At 43.8% G+C, this 21,589-nt stretch overlaps 1 protein-coding gene across 2 annotated transcripts in view; it reads right to left on the bottom strand.

Annotated features, from left to right (window-relative positions):
- The window catches only part of RSPO2 (R-spondin 2), a 192,376-nt gene extending 171,942 nt beyond the window's left edge, over positions 1 to 20,434 (bottom strand). The window contains exons 1-2 of one of the 2 annotated variants that reach the window (XM_062188107.1): positions 19,838 to 20,434; positions 19,200 to 19,460 (exon numbers count right to left, since the gene is read on the bottom strand). In XM_062188107.1, the coding sequence (XP_062044091.1) occupies positions 19,200 to 19,293 (94 nt within the window). In that variant the 5' untranslated portion in view covers positions 19,294 to 19,460; positions 19,838 to 20,434. Of the gene's footprint in view, positions 1 to 19,199; positions 19,461 to 19,837 lie in introns of those variants that run through there. The other variant, XM_062188106.1, reaches the window with a different exon arrangement.
- Positions 20,435 to 21,589: the final 1,155 nt, after the last annotated feature.

The following is a 21,589-nucleotide window of genomic DNA, read 5'->3' as shown; positions in this document are numbered from 1 at the left end:
GTAATATGAAGCCTGAAGAACTGTGGTTGCCAGTATGTGCTCAATAAATGTAATGACTACAGTAGGTTGTTATATTTAGTCCTGTGAATGACTCCAAAAGAAAACAAGATGTGGAAAAAGATGCATAAGGGCATTCACAGCTATGCTACTGATAATGAAATTTTTTTTGACAGGCAGAGTGGACAGTGAGAGAGAGACAGAGAGAAAGGTCTTCCTTTACTGTTGGTTCACCCTCCATTGGCCACTGTGGCCAGCGCACTGTGGCGGGTGCACCGTGCTGATTCAAAGCCAGGAGCCAGGTGCTTCTCCTGGTCTCCCATGTGGGTGCAGGGCCCAAGGATCTGGGCCATCCTCCACTGCACTTCCGGGCCATAGCAGAGAGCTGGCCTGGAAGAGGGGCAACCAGGACAGAATCCGGCGCCCCGACCAGGACTAGAACCCCGTGTGCTGGTGCTGCAGGCGGAGGATTAGCTTATTGAGCTGCGGCGCCAGCCGAAAATGTTTTAATAGTGTCAAAATGCTTAACTGCCCAAAAATAAGGAAATGAATTTTAAGATTTCATGGTAAATACCAACTTATGGTACAGACATTCAAAATATCGAAAGTTTTGAATATATGCTAACAATACATTCATTGCATTTCAAGATCTTATGTTTGCACAGAAGGGGGGAAACAGCTACAAGCGTGAAAACCACAATGCTAACATTGGTCATCACCAAGGAAAGAAGTATTGGTAACTGGGTTTCTTCATGGTACTGTTCTTGCTTTATAAATTCCCAACAATTATATCCTTTTTTAGAAACAGCAGTAACTGGCTTTTTTTTTTTTTTAACCAACATCTCATATAAGCGAAGTGTAGTCTTTACCACTCGCTTCCAAGACCAAACACCAAGATATCCCAACAATGCAAGGAGTTTATTAGCAAAATAACTTTCAAGAACCAAGTGAAAAAAGGGAGATTAAAGGACATGTGCTACTGGTCCCAATTAGTGGATACAGCTCGTGTGTCATCTACCTCAAGAACATTTTATAATTCTTAATTTTCTAGAACCTTTCATTAAAGCAGCGTGTGCATTCCTACTTCTGTTTTCCACCTTGTAATCTATTTGTGCAGTTCACATACTCAGTGCTCTTAAAAATACTATGAAGGCACTAAAGAAACACACACACCAATCATGTTCTGTTTCTCCAGCATCGGGTTTCCATAAGGGTACTTAAAAGTTCACAAATACTAGAGTTTGAAGACAAGTTTATTGGCTGCAAAAAAAAATTTGAAATCCATGCATCATTTTTCAGATTATGTGTTTTCCTGACCTTTGTTTAGTGTCCTCATATGAGCCACATATGAAATGTTTTGTTTTCATAATGTTTTTGTCAATTATTTTTACTTTATTTCAAAAGTCAAGGATACAGTGTCAGAGTGACAAAGATTCTTCGATTTGTTGGTTCACTCCCCAAATGCCTCCTAACAGCTGGGGAAAGGTGAGGCCATATGCAGGAGTCCAGAACTCAATCCAGGTCTCAGCATAGGTCAAAGGGACCCAAGGGCTTGAGCCATCATCTGCTGCCTCCCAGGTGCACATTAACATGCTGAATCCGGAGAATAACCAGGGCGCAAAGCAGATGGCTTTGACACTAATATGGGATGCAGGAGTCCCAAGCAGCTACCTATCTGCTGTACCACACACCCACCCTGCAATTCATAACGCTAATGTTTAGAATTTTAACAAGCTCTTTAATCCTCTTACTCATCATTTTGTGACTTTCACCTTCACTAGATAGTAAAATTATTCAATGTACCTGTCATAGCTATCTTTCTATGGGGCATACAAAGCCTGTACTGAGGGTAGCTTAATTTCTAAAAATGAGGTAAGTTTTTAAATGAGTAAAGGAATGATTTTTGCAACTAGGAAGAACCTGCTGCAGCTAATAAGCAGGAGGAACATTAAGTCTTTCAAACCTTCCTGTCACCTAACCACTGAAGGCATGTAATCTCTGGACCCCTTCTTTATATGTCTGCACATAAAGACTGCACAGCAGAAAACACACTCTCCGCAGCCACCCGTGCAGCCAGCTGCCATTCAGCTCAAGATCTGTGGAAACGGTAATCCACCCAAGGTGACGTTACTTGTATTCTACAACATCCAGTTGATCTCCTCAAATATTTTCTTTCCTCTCCTCACTAAGCCTTCCAAAGGGTGTTTAAGTAGCACAAAGTACTGTTTTTCTACCCAATGAGCTTCCAATTACACCAGGCCGAAGCTACTGCTTTCTGTTCACTTAGTAGCTCCTCTGAAACCTGTTAACAGAAACATTATCAGAGGATGTCTAATAAAAGTCAGGTTTGCAGAAGGTTTGCATTTCACTCCAATTAGCAGAAGCCAGACAGTCTTTTTTTGATGCCCTTCAACCACTGCTGTTTGAGTGAGCCGAGACTGTTGAAGACATCACCTCCACCAGACGGGCAGTAGCCTGACACTTCTAATGAAGTCGATCAACTCTCCAGCCCAACTCATTACTCTCAAGATTGGCAACTAAAGCAGAAGAATTAAGCCAATGGTCTGCTTCTCCTGTAAGAACTTTGTTTTGTAGTAAACAGATATCTATGGTCAAAGAGAAATGGTCTTTTCAGCTAAAGAATGTGGAAGGGATTGGCGGGGGTCGGGGAGAAATCACTATTTTGCAACCACTAATGAAACTGACAATTCTTATAAACATCACAAATGAAAGGAACATTAGATGAAAGGCTAATGGGAACCTTAAGATGGAGGGTTTGGCTGATACCCCACGGGCAACCACTGAGAATGGCACAGACACTGTGTGCCTCCTGGTGGGAGGTAAGATGTACACAGCATTACCTGTGAAGTGTTCTCGCCAAAAGAGTTGAACCTGAATCTAATCAAGCCTTCAAGAAGAACTTCTAGTTCACAGAAAATACAGAGGACAGAAGCATAAATTAGGTGAACACCACAAGGGAACAGTCAGAAGGTTAGACATTCTGCAGAAAGCCAACCAGCAGTTACACAATAAGTAAAAGGCACAGGAAATGAGAAGGCAGTACTGCTCCAGCATCAAACTTGGGGCTCTATCAACCAAGTGCAATGATTACATGTCATCTGAATGCTAACTCACTTACACCAGCACCAGCTGTCTAAAGGCATTTTTGAGGGCCCGATGCCGTGGCATAGTGGGTAAAGCCACCACCTGCCATGTGGGCATCCCATATGCATGCCGGTTCAAGATTTGATTGCTCTACTTCTGCACTTGATCTTAGCCAAAAGACCGAGAAGTGATTGATTGCTCTACTTCTGATCCAGCTCTCTGCTATGACCTGGGAAAGCAGTAGAAGACTGTCCAAGTGCTTGGGCCCCTGCACCCATGTGGAAGATCTGGAAGAAGCTCCAGACTTTGGATCAGCCAGCTCCGCCCATTGCAGCCTTTTGAGAAGTAAACCAGCAGATGAAGATCTGTCTCTCTGCCTTTGCCTCTGTAACTCTGCCTTCCAAATAAGTAAATCTTTAAAAAACAAGACATTTTTGAGGCAATTGGGTAAATCCATTTAATGCTGATTTTAAGCAGTATTACCAAAAAATAATGAATTCTTAGTTAATGACATTGTGGTTTAAGAAGATGTTTATATGTTTAAAAAACGTATTCAGAAATCCGTGGGCTGAAATAGCTGTAATTTGCTTTATAACATTTCAACCAATAAAAAGTAAAATAAGAACAGATAACACATGTGGCAAAACTTCAGTATTTATTAAATCTGGGTTATAGTTACATGAGGGCTCATTAAGCTACTCTTTTGTAGATTTGAAAAGACATAAGTTTCAAAAGTATTTTTGCTGACCATTTATACATCACAAGAACAAACTAAAATACCTCTAACAGCAGAAACCATGTAGCCATGTACAGTAGACAATATTGAGATTGCAGTGATGCCCTGAAGGATCCTAACAGCTCTTAGGAGACAGCAAACTTCAACGGAAAACAGCTCGGTTGAATGTTCAGCTGTAGCCGAAAGAAAAATAGCAAGAAGCTGATTTCACGTGTGGATTTTTTTTTTTTTAAAAGATAACAAACACTCAGATGATACTCTAGATTCAAGTAGTTTCCAACAACTTCAGAGACAGAAAGAATCTTGACATCACCTACTCCAGACACCACACACTGATAAATCATGTTCAGAGAACTGCCACCTCAGGGCCATATGTGCACAAGCCCAGCAAGTGCCATGAACTTCATTCTTGATTTGCAAGGACACAGGCTGTGAGGTTATGTGCACTGGCCCTACTACTAACTCATCCCATTTCTCTTACCACTCCTACTGCTTCTTCCTCTATTACTAATTCTCATTATAATTGATAATAATTGTTATTCTACAGGGTTGTTGTGAAAATGAAGACTTAATTTAATATGCATTGTATCATGTACTCCAGAGTTCTATTAAAATCCCAAATCACAGGATCTCTGCAGATATTATCAGGTTACCATTAAGTCAATAATCTGGGCCCTAATCTGATATAACTGCCATTCTTACAGGAAAAGAGAGAAACAGAGGGAAGACAGCCGTATGAAGCTGGAGGCAGAGGCTGGAGTTGTGCTACCACAAGCCAAGGGATGCCTGAGGCTATCAGAAGCTGGAAGAGACAAGGAAGGGTCCTCCCTAAAGAATGCAAGACAGCATGAACTTGCTGATACCTTGATTTTAGACTTGCAAAGAATGGTGAGGAAATGTATTTCTGTTGTTTTAAGCCATCCAGTTTTTGGCACTTGATTACAACAGCTGTAGGAAACTGATACCGTATTACAGCGAGCACTGCCACAGCACTTTCACAAGTAATGCTATCTAGAATAGAACCCGAGACTTGTGTGTTGAAGGGTCTTCAACCACTTTATTATCAAACCTAAGTAGATACCTCTTTTAATGCAGCCAATTCTTCTGGCAACCATCTAACATCGTAACCTCAGGATGAGTCAAAAATTGAACAGAAATTCCTCATCTCCTACAGCCAATTCTTCCACAGTATAGCCCTTTCCTATCTCTGTGGAATTATGGTCTTTTTAGTTCATTTGTTGAATTATTTAGTAGAGCATTAAGTCTTTGATTATAATGTAAATTAATGTTATCTCGATGCAAGTTTTTTAAAAGTTGGATCTTTAATAAAGAGTAAACTTTATGATTGAAATTTTAACTGGAAAGATGTAAAGTCAATCTGCCATTCCCAGCCAGCAGTAACTTGTCACCAGTTAGCCAAGGTTTTAAATGTCCTGTTCACCTTCATATTATGCAAATGTGTAGGTTGCAGAGCATCAGTATTCAACTGAATCATTAGGTAAATAGTGTTTCAGTCAAGGCTGAAGATAAGGACCTTCACACTACCAGAGGATAGCCTCAAAGTGGGCATCAATCCACTTGGGTTCCATTATTAGCAAAATGAAGAAGTATTTGACAAATACTATCTAGTGACTCCACTACAGAAAGAAAAATATATGGTATAACCCATACTGGTTGTACTTCGGTTGAAATTTCAAGTGTTCTCATACTGAAATGTTCTACAAATTGATGTCATCATGTAAGAATTCAGAAACATGCCCTTTTTTCTAGGAATTGAGATCAAACTTCAATATCTATTATTTAGAATGATTTAGATATTTAGATATTTTAGATATTTAGAATGATGCAGATATATTTGATGCAAAATCTGAAGAGGCAATTTTGTTCAGTGTCCTCTACTTAGAAAGGCAGGATTCTTTTGAGGTCAAATAGTTGTCAACAGGAATTTACATTTAAGTATTTATTAGATGCTGCAAACATTATACATGTTCATATCATAGCTCTGTGACATAAATGGTCCTCCACATTCAATGCAGTCACCTGCTTTACCACACTCAAGAGATACTCCCTGTTGTTAGAAATAATCAAATATTTGGAACACCAGGAAAAGACCTCTCACATGAGTGGATAGCTTTCAAAATACAAGCTTTTATCTGTCTCTTACTAAAATGTACTCATTTTGTCTTAATTCCAAGAAATAGAATGAATCATATTTTCTACATGATAGATCTCAAATCTCTGGAACAGTAATCTTGTTCCTGCTCTTTCTTCCCTTCCCTAGGTCCAGCCTCTGCCATTTCTTCAAATCTAAGTTCAACACAAAGACAACTGCTCGGTGTGTAGAAGTTAGCCAGAATCATTAGGACAGTCATCCACTTGATTCACTTTCAAAGTCATACGTAAATCACTCATCATAGCTGCAAAGAACTGTGCTTAAGGAAACAAGTAAATGGCACTAAATTCATAATTTTGGACAATTAACTTTTTTTTTGACAGGCAGAGTGGACAGTGAGAGAGAGAGAGAGAGAAAGGTCTTCCTTTGCCGTTGGTTCACCCTCCAATGGCTGCCGCGGCCGGCACATCTCGCTGATCCGAAGCCAGGAGCCAGGTGCTTCTCCTGGTCTCCCATGGGCTGCAGGGCCCAAGGACTTGGGCCATCCTTCACTGCACTCCCAGGCCACAGCAGAGGGCTGGCCTGGAAGAGGGGCAACCGGGACAGAATCTGGCGCCCCGACCAGGACTAGAACCCAGGGTGCCGGCACCGCAGGTGGAGGATTAGCCTATTGAGCCGTGGCGCCAGCCTGGACAATTTATTTATTGCAAGCTCTAGATCAATTATCAAGATACTAAAGGACAGGGACAAAAGATCCACAGGGTGCAATGTGATGTTTTAATACATATTTATGTTGTGGAATGTTTAAATTAGCTAATTAACAGCTATAATCTTTCATTCTTCTTCACATAGATGAACTTGGGTAGGGTTTTGTTTGAGTTATTAGAAAGTACATAGTATTAGGGAAATCCCTTCCTCCTATAAAATCTCTCATGATTCAGTCAAAAATCACCATCAGCCACTTTATGGCTTATAGACCCCCGGGAGTTGGATCAAATGTCTTCCCTAACCCCACAACAAACTAACCTTAACCCACTAAGAGTGCTTCTGGGAACCACAGCAGTTCAGGTATCAGACACCAGTAGCTTTTTTTTTTATTTGACAGGTAGTTACAGACAGAGAGAGACAAAAAGAAAGGTCTTCCTTCCGTTGGTTCACTCCCCTAATGGCCACCACGGCCAGCGCTGCACCGATCCAAAGCCAGGAGCCAAGTGCTTCCTCCTGGTCTCCCATGCGGGTGCAGGTGCCCAAGCACTTGGGCCATCCTCCACTGCCCTCCCAGGCCACAGCAGAGAGCTGGACTGGAAGAGGAGCAACCACAACTAGAATGCCAGCACCCATATGGGATGCTGGCACCGCAGGCAGAGGATTAACTAAGTGAGCCATGGCACTGGCCCTGACACCAGCAGCTTTTCAACTTACCAAGTCTCCTGGCCCTAACAAAGTTTCTCTACTGCACTAAGCAGGAGGGTGGCACCAAGCTATCTTTCATCAGTGGAAGGAACACTGTGGATAGGACAAGTCTGAGCTCTCTCAGATCATTGGACAAATGTCCAAATTCCTAGGTAAATAGAAAAATTTGAGCCAGTTTACTCATCCTCTCCACTCAACCTACAGCTGTTCTCCCTCACATCCTCATATCTACATAGAAGATTCCAGAATTAATACACAGGAGTCCCTCAAAATTCCCTACTAAACCTGACTAGTAAACACACACGCACGCACACACAGGTACATGAAACTTCCAGAATAAGTGAACCTCTAAAACATCAAGAAGAAAGTATCAAAAATCATCATTAATTTTACCAAAGTATCCTTACACCTCCAGAATTACCCTGATAACATGACAAATCAAAGACCAGGATTGCCTTAAAATCTACTTAGCTATGGTGCCCAGAGATTCCCAGGAGCAATTCTCCCTGTTTCACTAAAGTGTCAAGGGTCTCTCATTCAGTGCACAGTCTTCAAAGACCACCGATGGCAGTGGAAGAGAAATACCATGTTTACACTGCAGAGTTATATTTGAGAGTGAGCATAGGATATGCCATCTGGTAGTGACATTAACCCCACTAGGATTCAACTAAACTTCATGAAGACAACAGGCAGCTTTGCCATCTCAACTAACAGCATAAGACAAAGTCTACTAAGTGTTGAGCGTGAAAAAAATGAGTAATTGACTAATTAAATGTATAGCTTAATTATGACACAGCAGAGATCTCTCAACATTAAGTGTATAGATTAATTATGACACAGGAGAAAGCTCTCAACATTAAGTCAATTTTTTACTAACAGGAGGCATGTAAGTGAACAGTGAAATGTCAGAATTTTTAAATCATAGGTCAGACTTTATCATACGAGGAAAGAATTTTTAAAAACATTAGATTTCAAAATAATTTCAGATAATTTTCACCTTTCCCAAAGAGCTAAAATATGAGCTGTCAAAAGAAATGGTTCTTTCTCCATAAAGATGTAAAAATTTGTTAAACAATTGCAAAGTATTATTCTGGAGTCATTTGGGCAACTCCAAACTTCCCAGAAAGTGCATGCCTAAAAACTTGTGAAATGTTTACATTTTTTAAAAACTGATGCTCTTCAAAGTGGTTGTAAATTTCCCTACAGGTTAACACAATCTCTAGTTTTAATATCTCTCACCAATATTAAGACTGGTTAAGTTTACCTTTGGACTAGGTCTTCTCAAAAGAAGATTAGGAGCCAAAACCAGAAATACAAAATGGAAGGCTTATTTGTTCCTTTTTTCTTCTATAGGAAGACAGTAAGATGATCACAGTACTGATGGAGACAGTGGAGCACATTTGCCACCTGAACCAACAGGGCAAAGCAAAGGAAGCACAAATCCTACAGAAGTTCCAAGAACAAAGCACAAGGAAAAGAATGCAAAGTGCGCCCTCTATCGGTCCCTGTGTTTCAACTGCTGTTGTGGTTGGCTGGCCAGTTGTAGCCTGCAAAGGTGAGAGACCAAGGCCATGACAGTACAAAAATTCTAAGATGTGCTGAAACAGAGGTAAGAATCTAGAATAAACCTCCCTGGCTGGAACTGAAGAGTGCTAATCCCTGGTTCTGACCACGCTGTGAACTGGCAGTGTGATAAGTCACAGCAATACCATTCCCCACATGTCAGCCATCATAAAATTACAAGTATGTCTCAAACTACATATTGTTGTTGTTGAGATTAAAGATTAGACCATATGAGAGGTTGTAACAAAACCACTTAAACTATCTACTTGTTCTGCACTTTCATCAACTCCTTAGGGGAAGGAGAGAATTTCACAATTGTCTTTAAGTGATTTCTAGCCTCATAATTATTTATTGAAATTAATCTTGAGTTGGTACTTCCAGTATGGTCTTATATCATTAAGTATACAAATAGCAAGTGGCTTAAAACAACAAATACATTAATTTGAAGTGGCCATTTGGCATCATACTAATTAGGAAAGTCTACCGCCTATCTCTTTAACCAATGCCTTGTAAACTGTTAAAGAGAAACACTGGACCACTTTGAGACTTTAGCAAAGACTCTAGATCTTCTCCATATACTCCAAGAAGAAAGAGAAAATATTTTGCTTCTAATTTCAGAAGACTCACAAAACCCCCATCCACACCTCTGATCCAAAGTTAAGAAACCCTGCTCAAAACAAATGTGCTAAGTGGTATAACTTCTGTGTGAAGGCTGTTAATATCCTTCAGCAGGTGATAAAAGTGAAGATTTTGTGTAGGTTGGAAATGTTTTCCCCAAACAATTTAAGAAAAAAATATTTTCTCTACATTTTAGAGTAAAAAATAATTTTTAGTTTTTCTCTATCCTCTGTGGGTCATCTGATTTTATTATGAAATGTACATACATCAAATACATGCATACCTACAAACATACACAGACATGAACACATTCTCTCTCTCTCTCTCTCTCTCTCTCACACACACACACACACACACACACACACACATTTTTCTGGCTATTGGAGTGCCAGAAATAAATGTGTTTCAGAGGGCTTCGACAATTTCACAGAGTGGTCAGCATTATGGCTAAACAGGTTAAGACGCTGCTTGCAACACCAGCATCCCATATCAGAGCACCAGTTCCAGTCCTGGCTGCTCTGTTTCTGATCCAGATTCCTGCTAATGCTCCTCAGAAGGCAACAGATGACAGCCCAAGTGCTTAGGTCCCTGGTATGCATGTGGGAGATCCAAATAGAGTTCCTGGCTTCATCCCGGCCCAGCCCTGTCTGCCACAGCTATCTGGTTAGTGAACCAGCAGATGAAGATCTCTGCCTCCGTTTCTCTGTATGTATGTATATATGTATATGTGTCTGTGTGTGTGTGTCTCTGCCATGCTTCCTTTCTAGTAAATAAAAAAAGTTTAAAAAAAAAATCACAAAAACATTATGAAAAAATTTCTGCCTGGATTTCAAAAACTTTTTGCATCAAAATAAACATAATTTCAATTTCCATGAACTTTTGGGTTTTCATATTTATTTACTTGAAAGGCAGAGCTAGAGACAAAGATAAAGTGATTTCCAACTACTGGTTCACTTCCCAAATGGCTACAACAGCAGGGCTGGGCCAGGATGAAGCCAGGAGCCAAGAAGTCTATCTGGGTCTCCCACATGGGTGTCATAGCCTCAAGCACTTGGGCCATCTTCCGTTGCTTTACCAGGTGCATTAGCAAGGAGCTGGACCATAAAGTGGAGCAACTGGGCCCTCAATCTTCACCCACATGGGATGGGGGCATCGCAGGTAGTGGCTTGGCCCACTGCACCACTGACCCAGTAGACCCATGAACTTGGTAAAGCCTCCTTTTACCAGAATGATCAAAAAGTTTAGCAAATCAAGTACGCCAATTTTTACTCAAGTATACTCATGGTCTTACACAACAAGTATTCCATCCCCTTATATTTCAGTTATTTAATGTATTTGTTACCTAATGAGCATAATCATGGGTTGTGACAAGTTCTGAGGCTCAGTAAAAGTCTGTGAATTGAGGTTATTTTGTATGGTTCAGGGGTAATTTCTTCATGTTATTTTAAACTAAAAATTTATGTTGGGAACTTACTGTGTATAAGAGAAGCGGTAAATTCAGGAGAGCCAATTTGAATCCTAGCTCTCTTCCATTTAATGATTTTTACAAATCACACTGCACTTTGGTAAACAGCTCATCTTCTCTAAGCCAGATGACTCCCACCTCCTTAAAAAGGGCCATGAAAGTCACCGCTGTCCTGGAAAGCATCCCTGGTCAACCACCTCATGCTTCACACCCACAGGAGGACTGCACCTGCAACACCCACCCACACCTGTCTCATACTGCTTCTGTCCACACAGCTATCATTACACCAAAGGTACATACCATTTTATTTTCCCTTAGATGATTTTTCATTCACATGGGCTAAGAGTTTAGGAATGAAAATCCCTTACTGTCCCTTTTTCTATCAAATAACAGACAGGTGTACAGATTCACAAGTAGCCACTGGTAAACTCTGAACTTTGGAACTCATCAGAAGAGACTTCAAAATGAGTAAAAGGCTGGAGTGGGGATTTTTATAGCTCAACGTGTCTGTTCTTCCTCTAAACAATAAATAATAACAAACTGATATTACACCTAGGATTTAACCATTCAAACTTCCACTGTGTGCAAAGATTAGGGAATTAAAAATCACTTCTCATTGAATCACTAGGATTATTTTAAGGGCAACCAACATACTCTCATACTGAATGACTTTTCGTTTACTCCAACTTCTGGAAGAAGCACTCGAGTAGGCCTAATTTGGAAGGGCAAAGATGAACATGCCACACCTTGCCCTAGAGGAAGTTACACTATGGTAAGACGTGTTGCACAAGGATCAGAATACAGGTAGAAAGAACATTCTTCATAGGTTCTTAAATATTTGTGTTGAAATTCTTGAAGAAATACTCCACTTTGGCTTTTTTAAAAAAGCGGAAAATTCCAGGGAGGCTTCCTGGAGGCAATGGCAATTTGGCTGAGCATGTTCAACAACACAAAAGCATGGAAGTACATGGTGCACTTGAATATGCATTTTTAAGAGATTTATTTATTTAAAAGGCAGAGTTGCAGAGAGGCAGAAAGATCTTCCATCTGCTGGTTCACTCCCCAGATGGCCTCAATGACTGGAGCTGCACCGATCCAAAGCCAGGAGCCAGATCTCCTATGTGGAGGCAGGGGCCCAAGAACTTGGGATTTCTGCTACTGCTTTCCCAGATCATAGAAGAGAGCTGGATCAGAAGTGGAGCAGCTGGGACTCAAACTGGCACCCACATGGGATGCTGGCACTGCAAGCACTTTACCTGGTACACGACAGCGCCAGCCCCACACTTCAATATGAAGGAATCTGATATGGCTTAAGTGTACAGTGCTCTCAGGGTGGTGGAAAGCTGAAAAGGGGCTACCGTCAGATGCCAATGCATCTTGACTGTCATATGATAGAGACCGATGTGTCCTCTGTAGCCAGTACGAAGGCATGGATGGGGCAGCCCTTTGGCCTCGTGGTTAAGACATCAGTTAAGAGACTTGCATCCATACCTGAGTACATGAGTTCAACTCCCGGCCCTGACTCCTGATGCCAGCTTCCTGCTCATACAGACCCTGGGAATCAGGTGACAGCTCAAATAATTGGGTTCCTACGACCTGTGTGGCAGACTCAGCTTGAATTCCCAACTCTTGGCTTCAGCCCTGGCCCAGCCTCAGCCATTCTGGGCATAAGTGAACCAGCAGATGGGACCTGCACTGCCACCTCTTTGACGGACTCTGCTCTACAAATTAAAGTCACATTTACCTATCTATTAAAATATATACAGAGGCCTGGAGGGTTTGGAAGTTGTTGGCAGAGAAGTAACATGATCAACTCTGTGGTTGAAAAAATTCAACAAGGCAGCATTTTAAAGGCTGAAGTGAGAGAGTAGATACTGAGAGATGAAGAGCCTCTGAGGTCCCGAGCTGGGAAATAGCTCTGGGATTGGAAAGGGTAGGACAGAGATAAACAGCATTGCTGAGGGAGAATCACGAAGGTTGTGTAGCTTCAGCTACAATGAACTTGTAGAGGAGGGAACCGAACCATCAGAAAGTCCAGTGAGGCTCCCCACCTTCCACGCGGGAACACCATGGATGGCGACAAGGAACCCAAGCGGAGGGGCGCAGCTGTCAGAGAACAGAAAGGAAGCCCCGAGCTGTGGAGGCGGGGCGGGCGTGCAGTGCCTCTTCTGGAGCACTAGCCGGCAAATCACAATGTGACGGTAAAATCTAAAGCTGAAGAGCAAGAGTTGAGAGTACAGTTGAAGGACTGTAGTGGAAATGACATTTAAAGAAACAAGAAGGGGTTAAAAAAAAATCCCCCAGGGCAAAGACTAAAGGTGAAGAAATATTAGTTTATGTCTATTCTGAAAGACAGGACCAAAGAGGAGAAATGGACAGCAAATAGGAAGCAAAACTGGAGTGGAGTGTCACGAGCCAGAGGGGGACCGTCTTTGGAAAGGGATGATATCTCCAGAGGAAGGAGTTATGGGCAGGGGAAGGGAATGATGACGTCATTAGAGTTGGCAATGAGGCAAGTACGGAGCATACACGATCATTAAACTCCTCCTGGTGGCTGGTGCTTAAGCACAGTGGGCTAAACCTCCACCTGCGGCACTGGCATCCCATATGGGAACAGGTTCACTTTGTGTCCCTGCTGGTCCACTTCCAATCCAGCTCTCTGCTTATGGCCTGGGAAAGCAGACGATAGCCCAAGTCCTTTGGCCCCTGCGCCCACATGAGAGAGCCAGAAGAAGCTTCTGGCTCCTGGCTTTGGATCGGTACAGCTCCAGCCATTGCAAGCATTGTAACAGACTTAAGAGTGAACAGGATTATCAAGCAAGAGAAAGCAAGGACAGAAGTGAAGACAGGGGAAAGAAGACTACAAAGTACTGGAAAGAGGGAGGAAGTTGGAAATTTCAGGACTAGAAAGCAGGCAGGGCCACCGCTGTGGCATAGCAGGTGAAGCTGCCGCCTGCATGCCGGAATCCCATATGGGTGCCAGTTTGAGACCTGGCTGCTCCACTACCAGTCCAACTCTACTATGGCCTGGGAAAGCAGTACAAGATGGCCCAAGTCCTTGGGCCCTTTCACCCAGGTGGGGGACCTGGAAGAAACTTCTGGTTCCTGGCTTCAGTTTGGCCCAACTCCAGCCGTTGCCACCATTTGGGGAGTGAACTAGCAGATGGAGGATCTCTCTCCGCTTCTCTCTCCTTGCCTTTTAAATAAAACCCTTAATAAAAATAAAAATAAAGAAAGCAGGCTCCAACATGAGAAAAGCCCAGGGGAGAGATGAGAGCATGGGTGGGAGGTGGGTCTTGGAAAGAGGAAAAACAGTCTACGTGCACTCGGTCTCATTCTTCCCCTACCAGTCCCTTCATTCCAGGATGAACAGAAATAAAATGGGAAAGTGAGTGAATCCTTTCTAGTTTTTAAACCCCGCTCTCTAAAAACACTCCCCTCTGTAGGTACACAGATACACACATGTATATACAGCCTCCCCATTATTTATCAGTGTTGTATATGCTCTTTAATAGCCATTAGCACCTCTGTATTTATTACAGATGGAAAAATTCATAAAGATGGACATGCAGCATTGCCTTCATTTAGCAATTTATCCTTTCTTGCTTCAGAAAATGTGCAAAGATAAACCTTATGACATTTTAAAAACTATAGAAAACTTAAACTCTCTTAAGCATCCCAAAGCTGACTCTCTCCTTTTAGCAGGGTGGTTATCAAGTACTTTATTGAAATATTTGCCTGCCATCTATTTCCTGGACTTGGGTTGGATACGAGTGCCTATTTCCAGGAAAACAAAATGGTTTAAAGGCAGTCAACTGCAAAGAAAGAAGTCCAAAGTAGCCGGCATGCTCCATAACGGGAGGGTCGGTCTCTAAATAAATCAAGAGGTGGTTCTGCATTAAGGAATGAGAAGTGTCATTTCCAACATACGATTCCTGCAAATAATTGGGTTCTATTCAAGCTTGATTTCAAAAGTGGATAACCAAAGCCAGAATTAAATGGAGGCCTACGGGAACATCACCTATTTTGAATCACCTCCAAATTTCTGTGGTACAGTAAGATGTTGGTCTGAACACAGCAACTTTCTAACCTCCCTGCACTAGTAAGACATCAGCTAGGAAAACAAAAACAAGAATCATGCAATTATACTGGAAGAAAAAGAAGCTGATTAAAAAAAAAGAAAGGATATGTTTATGTTGCAAAATTGAATATCTCATCAGCTTTTCTGAAATACTTGGGAAGTTGAGAAAGTAAACAAGCATACAAAATGTATTTTGAAGCCTTTCATTTAAGTGTAGGTTAATATGTTCCATATGCCACTTTGTCTTTTGAAAGAAAACGCTGTAAAGTAAACTTATTAAAAGGCACTTGTCAAAAACAACGATCTCCAAATATCTTCATTACATTTTCAAGAATACAAGCGCAAGTTCATTTAGCACTCAAGAGAAAATGTTTTTTTCCGACCTCAGTTGCCAGAAACACATGACACTATTTGTGACAAATACTTCATTTTCATAGAAGAAGCCAAAACCAGTTTTACGGAAATATGATGTGCTAGAGGAAGAAGCTGAAGCTGCAGGATAGAAAAATCTTCAGCAGCAAACACTTGTGAGACCACACCCCCTACAATCTGACCACCAGAAACATGAATCCATTGCTGCTTCTGGAGCGCTCAAGACGTTTTCATAATCCTTGCATAAAATATAACTAGACACATAAACAGAAGATATGTCACTACGTACCAAGCTCAAGAAATTCCAGAAGACCATAATAAAGTTATGATTTGTCCATCCACCTTTCTGTAATTCTGCCTGAAATGTGCCTTACAATCATTCCAAAATGTAAAGCTAGGCAAATGACCCATCTACCACATAAATCATGAGGTCCCAAGACAGATACAGGCAATAGGGGTTAACAGTAGCTAATAATGACTGTCGTAAAGGAGGGTGAGGAGGCAGCAAATCTTAACCCTGTTACCGTCCAAAGCATCAATTGTCAATCAGCTTCTCTAAATACTGGCAATCTCTCCTCCTCTCCAAAGCTATTCATTCTCAGCATTGTGTTGTGTGCCTAATTAATAACAAAAATTAGCACAGCCTGATGCCATTAGTGATTATTAAATGCATTTTTATTTTAAGATCTAGTTCTCAAAATAGGAGAAAAGAACTGTGATGAGTTATTACAGTTATGGTTTATGATGTTCTTCCCCATACAAGCTTTTATCCAAAAGTAGAGGGATGGGGGGGCAACATTCTATTTTCAATCCTCCAGCATATTTTGAAATGAAACATGGAGTTAAATTATACATTTGCTCTCTATTCCAGACTGGATGCAATTGATTTTAACTGACTAAATTATCTGATCTCTGCCAAGAATTTTATTTCATTAAGAAAATGATATTATGGAGCATCTGAGCTCATAGAGCAGACTAAACATAATGCCAAAGGAGTTCTGAGAATGCTCCACAGTGAAGGTTTGATTATTTGCAGATGGAATATGAAAAAAAGAAAAAGAATAGGGTCCCAGGGGTAAGCCTAACCAATCCTGGTACCACTGCCGCCTACATCGCAGCACAAAGCCAAGAAAATAACTGATCTAAGCTACAACACCTCTTTTTTAAACTACTAATCACATTTCTTCCTAGAAAGTAATATTTAACTGCCACGATCCAAAACAAAGGAGGAAAAGGAAATGTTGGCCCCACAATAAGCTCTAGCACGTCAACTGTCACTGCTGACATGATCTGGCCAGTAGTCCAGCATGCACCAAGGAACCAATTTAAATCAATCTCCTTTGGGAAAGCCAATTGTTTGGTATGCACAACAATTGATGTAGGATCAATCAGTGGACATGAGATCAATTAAAACCAGCTTAAGTTTGTGACGAGGGACAATTCACACAACTTGAGTTAGATCTCCATTCATTTCAATACTCTCACAATGCAATTCTTAAGCTTCCTTGCAAAGCAGAAAAGCTACTATCACCCTATACTGTCTAGCCAGCCTTTAAGTAGTTCCACTTTTAATTAAAAACACAGTACACCCTTTGTTGGCACAGATAGTGTGGTCACTTTTAAAGACCGCAGTTATTTTAGCCAGAAACTTGGGATTTTGGAAGGGACATCTGTTCAGGAAAAAAAAAAAAAAGAAAAAACTTAATAGATTTTTTTAACAACCTTACCAATTTACATGTACTGGAAAGCATTTGAATTTTATTAAGTCGAAAGGTTGGTTTGGCAAAACTCAGTATGGACACTTTAGAATTGGGTTTATAAATGTCAGCGCATGGGGGTGTGGAGAACAACTGCTCCAAGAGAGTTTTCAGTAAAGCAGGCTTTGAAATAAACAGGTTTTGCCTCGGATACCCAGGAAGGCAGGGTATCTGCAGGGAAAAGCGTGCAGTATCACTTCTGGCCGCAGGAGTGCTGTAATGTCATTCTCCAGCGAACAGCATCTTTGCGCTGGGTTCTACTAAAACATGCAAGATTCCACTGCATTCAACCACAATGGGGCAGGCGGTGTGGATGAGAAAATAACCTCTGAATTAAGAAGTCCTCTATGAAACAAATAAGATTTTGGCAAAAGGTTTCAGTTATTTCTATATATTTTGCAAACTTTAAGCACTTTGGCCTTTCAACTAAACGGATTGCAGCTTTGGCTTATCCAACGGCAGAAACCTCTCCAAACACTTTAGACCACAAGATAACCAAATATTGCCAGCTCTGCCCAACCTTACCTGGAAAACAAATTCCGGAGTGCAGGAGCAGGTTGTGAGGGGAGAGGAAACAGAAAAGGACTTTTCCAAGGCGAGCATCAACAATATCAAACTTCCATGGCCTCTGGGAAGAAATTGCTCCCTAGTATTTTTATGTGGGATAATTTCTGAAAATGAGAAGTATTTTCTAAGTGACAAAAATGAAAGACAGCAAGAGGTGTAGGGACAGGTGGCGGTGACAATGGCGAGCAGAGGCTCCAGAAGTCACCAGCTATCCTGAGTTTTCCCCTAGACAGACCAACCTCGAACCCTGGGCGAGAGCAGTTTAACGCCCTAAAAAGCCCTCTCCACCCTCTAGACAGAAGGCCAAGGAAATGAGTTCTAAACAAATCACATCACAGGCCAAGTGAGACATTTATATCCAGCAAAATTAAGATCTACGAAACAACCTCACGACCAAGTCTGCTCTGGGCGAAGACAAACAGCTCTCACAGATTCCCACAAGAGGCTGCTACGCACTTCCCCCGCGAGAGTAATTGAAGGTGTGTGTGTCTGGTGTGGTTTATGTTGAAGTCCACCAGAAAGCTTAATTGCGCCTAACAGCACTTGCCTTAAAATGCAGTCGAATTAGCTACAGCCCCGGCAGGACTAGAAGTTAGAAACACGCGCGCACTCAATCTGCAGGAAAGCTAATTCTCTCAGACCTTCCTGGAGTCTTCCATTCGCTTTCCCCGCTGCGCACACAAGTGATGGAGACGCACCAAGTGGTTAAAAAGCCGCAAGTGAATTTCATTGAGAACAGAAACACGTCGGAATGGCAGCTTTCATGGAGAGCAAATGGATGGGAGCGCGGGGGGTGGGGGGTGCTGATTAAAAAAAAATAATAAAACTCGCAGAGGTACACTCCCCAGGAAAATTAGCGCACGAGTTGCTCATTAACTCAGAAAGTTCTCATTTCGTCTCAAGTTCTAGCAAGAGAGATCACCGTTGCCCTTTTCCTGGAAAAAACAGGTCCTCCGGCTCTACTAGGCGCTCCTCCCCAGCACCCACCCACCCAATGCTAGGTCGTGTTCACAGCTTTCTGGGGCCGGGATTTGGGGAGCACGTGGGTGGGGAAGATAGAGAAACGCACCGCAGGTTAGATGGCTAAGCAGACAAAGAAGGAAAAAAAAAAAAAAAAAGAGGAAAATGGAGCCTGATAAGAAGCGCAGCAGCGAACTTGGGTGCGCAGCGCACGACTTAGCGCGGAGCGCTCACAGGACGCCCAGCTCGGGGGCCCCCAGCGCGTCGCGCTCATCGCGCCTACTGGGGACAGAAGTGACGGAGCGTCCCGCAGAGCCTCCGGGCGCCCAGAGTGGGAGGTGTGGCCCGCGAGAGCTGGGGTGGAGGGCAAGGTCCTGCCCAAATGAGCCGGCGAGCCCAGGCGTGGGTGAGCGCTGCGGGACGCTGCGCTCTTGGGGCAGAGGGGGACCCACCTCGCTTATTGCGTCTCCATCGGTTGCCTTGGCAGTGGCTGTAATCCATACAGTTCAGAATGATGAGCGCAAAGGAGAAGAGGCGAAACTGCATCTGGACGGTTGGCTGGGGAGAGGCGCCTCTCAGAGTCGGGGAACTGGAGGGCTCATCCAAGAAGCCGGCGCCGGCGCGCTGCTGGGGAGGACTCGGAGGGCGAGTCGCCGCTACCCCGGGGGCCGCACGCGTCAGTTCGGTGCGAGCAGCATCTCTCCGCCGTGAACCTGAGACGAGAAATAGAGTGGGTGGGTATGGAGACAGCCCCGGGGAGGCAGCTGCGCCTTCGCGCGTCCCAATTTAAAGACGGGAGGGGAGGAGGAAGCGAAGCCCCTGCCTGGCACGAGCGGCGCACAGCTGCGGACAACAGGGAAGCGTGATTACAATCAGTGAATTAGCAACCTCTGCGGAGCCCCAGGCTCCGACCCCGCGCAAAGGGCGTCGTGCGGGCGCTGCGGAAAACGGACAGAGCCCCCCCACCCTACCCCACCCCACCCCCATAGCACCGAGAGCTCAGGGTTCAAAGAACGCTCTTGGGCTCTTTGCGCCCCACGGCAGAGTCTCCCGGCTCCTCAGCAGCGGCGGCCAGGTATGGGGCGCCTACCGTGCGCACGTCGGTCTCGGAGGGCGCGGCGTGCCTAGGCGCGGCGCTCCATCCCAGGTCGGGAAGCCGGCCGCTTCGTTAGCACGTGGGCCAGGGGAAAGTTTGCGGCGAGCCACCGGGAGCGCCTGGCAGCTACCGGTTCCCAGCGGCCGCCGCAGGGCGGGCGTGCGCCGAGGGTCGTCTGGGCGGGCGGCGCCCGGTACGAGCTGCCCTGGACTGGCACGTACGCGGCCACTGGGATGCTGCGTCCCGCTCGCAAGTGCTACCCCTGGGCAACGGGTGCACCCGCTCTCGCTTCCCACTGCGTCCCTGTCCAATTGCGCAGCTTCCCGGGCTCTCTCCACGGCCCCTTCACAGCCAAGCCTTCGTCCTTTCCAAGCTGTGGGAGACAGAGATGTGGCGAGCGCACTTTCCGATGGAGATGCAGAAGGGCTGAGGCTCGGGATGCTTCTATAAGTAGGTGGTGCTGTGGTCCAAGGCATCTAAGTCCAGGCTGCCTCGGAGTTCCTGGGTCCTAAAGCCAGAAACGCTCTGGTTTCCCTGAGGTCCTAAAGAGCGCGGACGGTTTAGAGCGAGCTTCTGCCCGGGCGAATCCCTGTCCGGGCTTTCCCAGAGGAGGTGGCGAAAATGAAGAGTGGCTAGTGACAGAGCGCTCCCTGGCCCTGCTGAGCCTGCCTGGGAGCCCCGCCATTCGCTCTCGAGACGTCCTCTCAGGCGCTGTGCGGTCCCTCCTGCAGAGGGATCGGACTGACCGACTGACGTCTCCGGCTGGATCTTGCTTTCTTTCCGAGCTCTGGGCCGAGACCGCTGTTTCTTACCGAAAGAGTTTCACCTTGAGCCACATCCCAGAAGATGCCACACCTCTGTCACTTTTTAGTTTACATCTAGCTTTGTTTTGTAGGCAGATGCGTCAGCACAGCTCAAATTAAAGTGTGCCCTCTGTGTAGGGGGTGACGCGAGTGTTCCAATAGCTTTTGCTCATCTTCAAAACTACAAGTTCTCTTGACTTTGGTCCTCTCCTGGAAATTCAAGAAATTGGGACCTTGATTCTTTAAAGAAAATCTCGCTTCCCACTGGAGTGTTTCTCATTCCTAATCCTCCTCCCTCCTACTCTTCCCGCTCCCAAAGTCTCCTGCATGAAACTTCGGGTGCCTTGGATTTGGACAGATACCCTATTTAACAATGTGTTGTGTTAAATGCACTTGATGCTACCTGATTGCATTCTGGTAAACAGCTCTGCTGCATTCACTGCTGTGAGAAAGAATGTACTTAGATAGGGTATGTGTCGAAGAGATTTCACAAATAAGACCGGTGTAAGCAAATAATGAAGGATAAAATTAAAAGGGAAAGAATGATCCTGCAGGAGAAGCAGAACACACAGCAGACTCCTAGAATGGCAAACGCCCAAAACAGCACTCCGGCCTCAGAATCAACCCTTGGGACATTCGGTTCTGGCTAAAAGGCCCATGAGAGTCTCACAGGCATGGAAAGCCATGACATGGTGGCAAAAAACAATCTAAATGAAAGATCCTGGTGAACAAGACCCCAGCAGGAGGAACGGGCCATCAAGGAGGGAGGCGCCTTTCTCCAAAGGGAGGAAGGACCCTCCACTGTGATATGGCCTTGACTAAACAAGTTCAGAGCTGGTTGAACTCAAGGGGCTTCCATAGCCTAGACAGCTCATGGCAAGAGCCTGGGGTGATTGCTGATGTCATGAATAAGAGTGCTAATTGTTAAATCAACAACCAACAA

Source organism: Lepus europaeus, chromosome 4 (genome assembly GCF_033115175.1).
Source record: "Lepus europaeus isolate LE1 chromosome 4, mLepTim1.pri, whole genome shotgun sequence".
Lineage (NCBI taxonomy): Eukaryota > Metazoa > Chordata > Mammalia > Lagomorpha > Leporidae > Lepus > Lepus europaeus.
The sequence above is the reverse complement of the archived record's forward strand: the minus strand, read 5'-3'. Positions and strand labels throughout refer to the sequence as shown.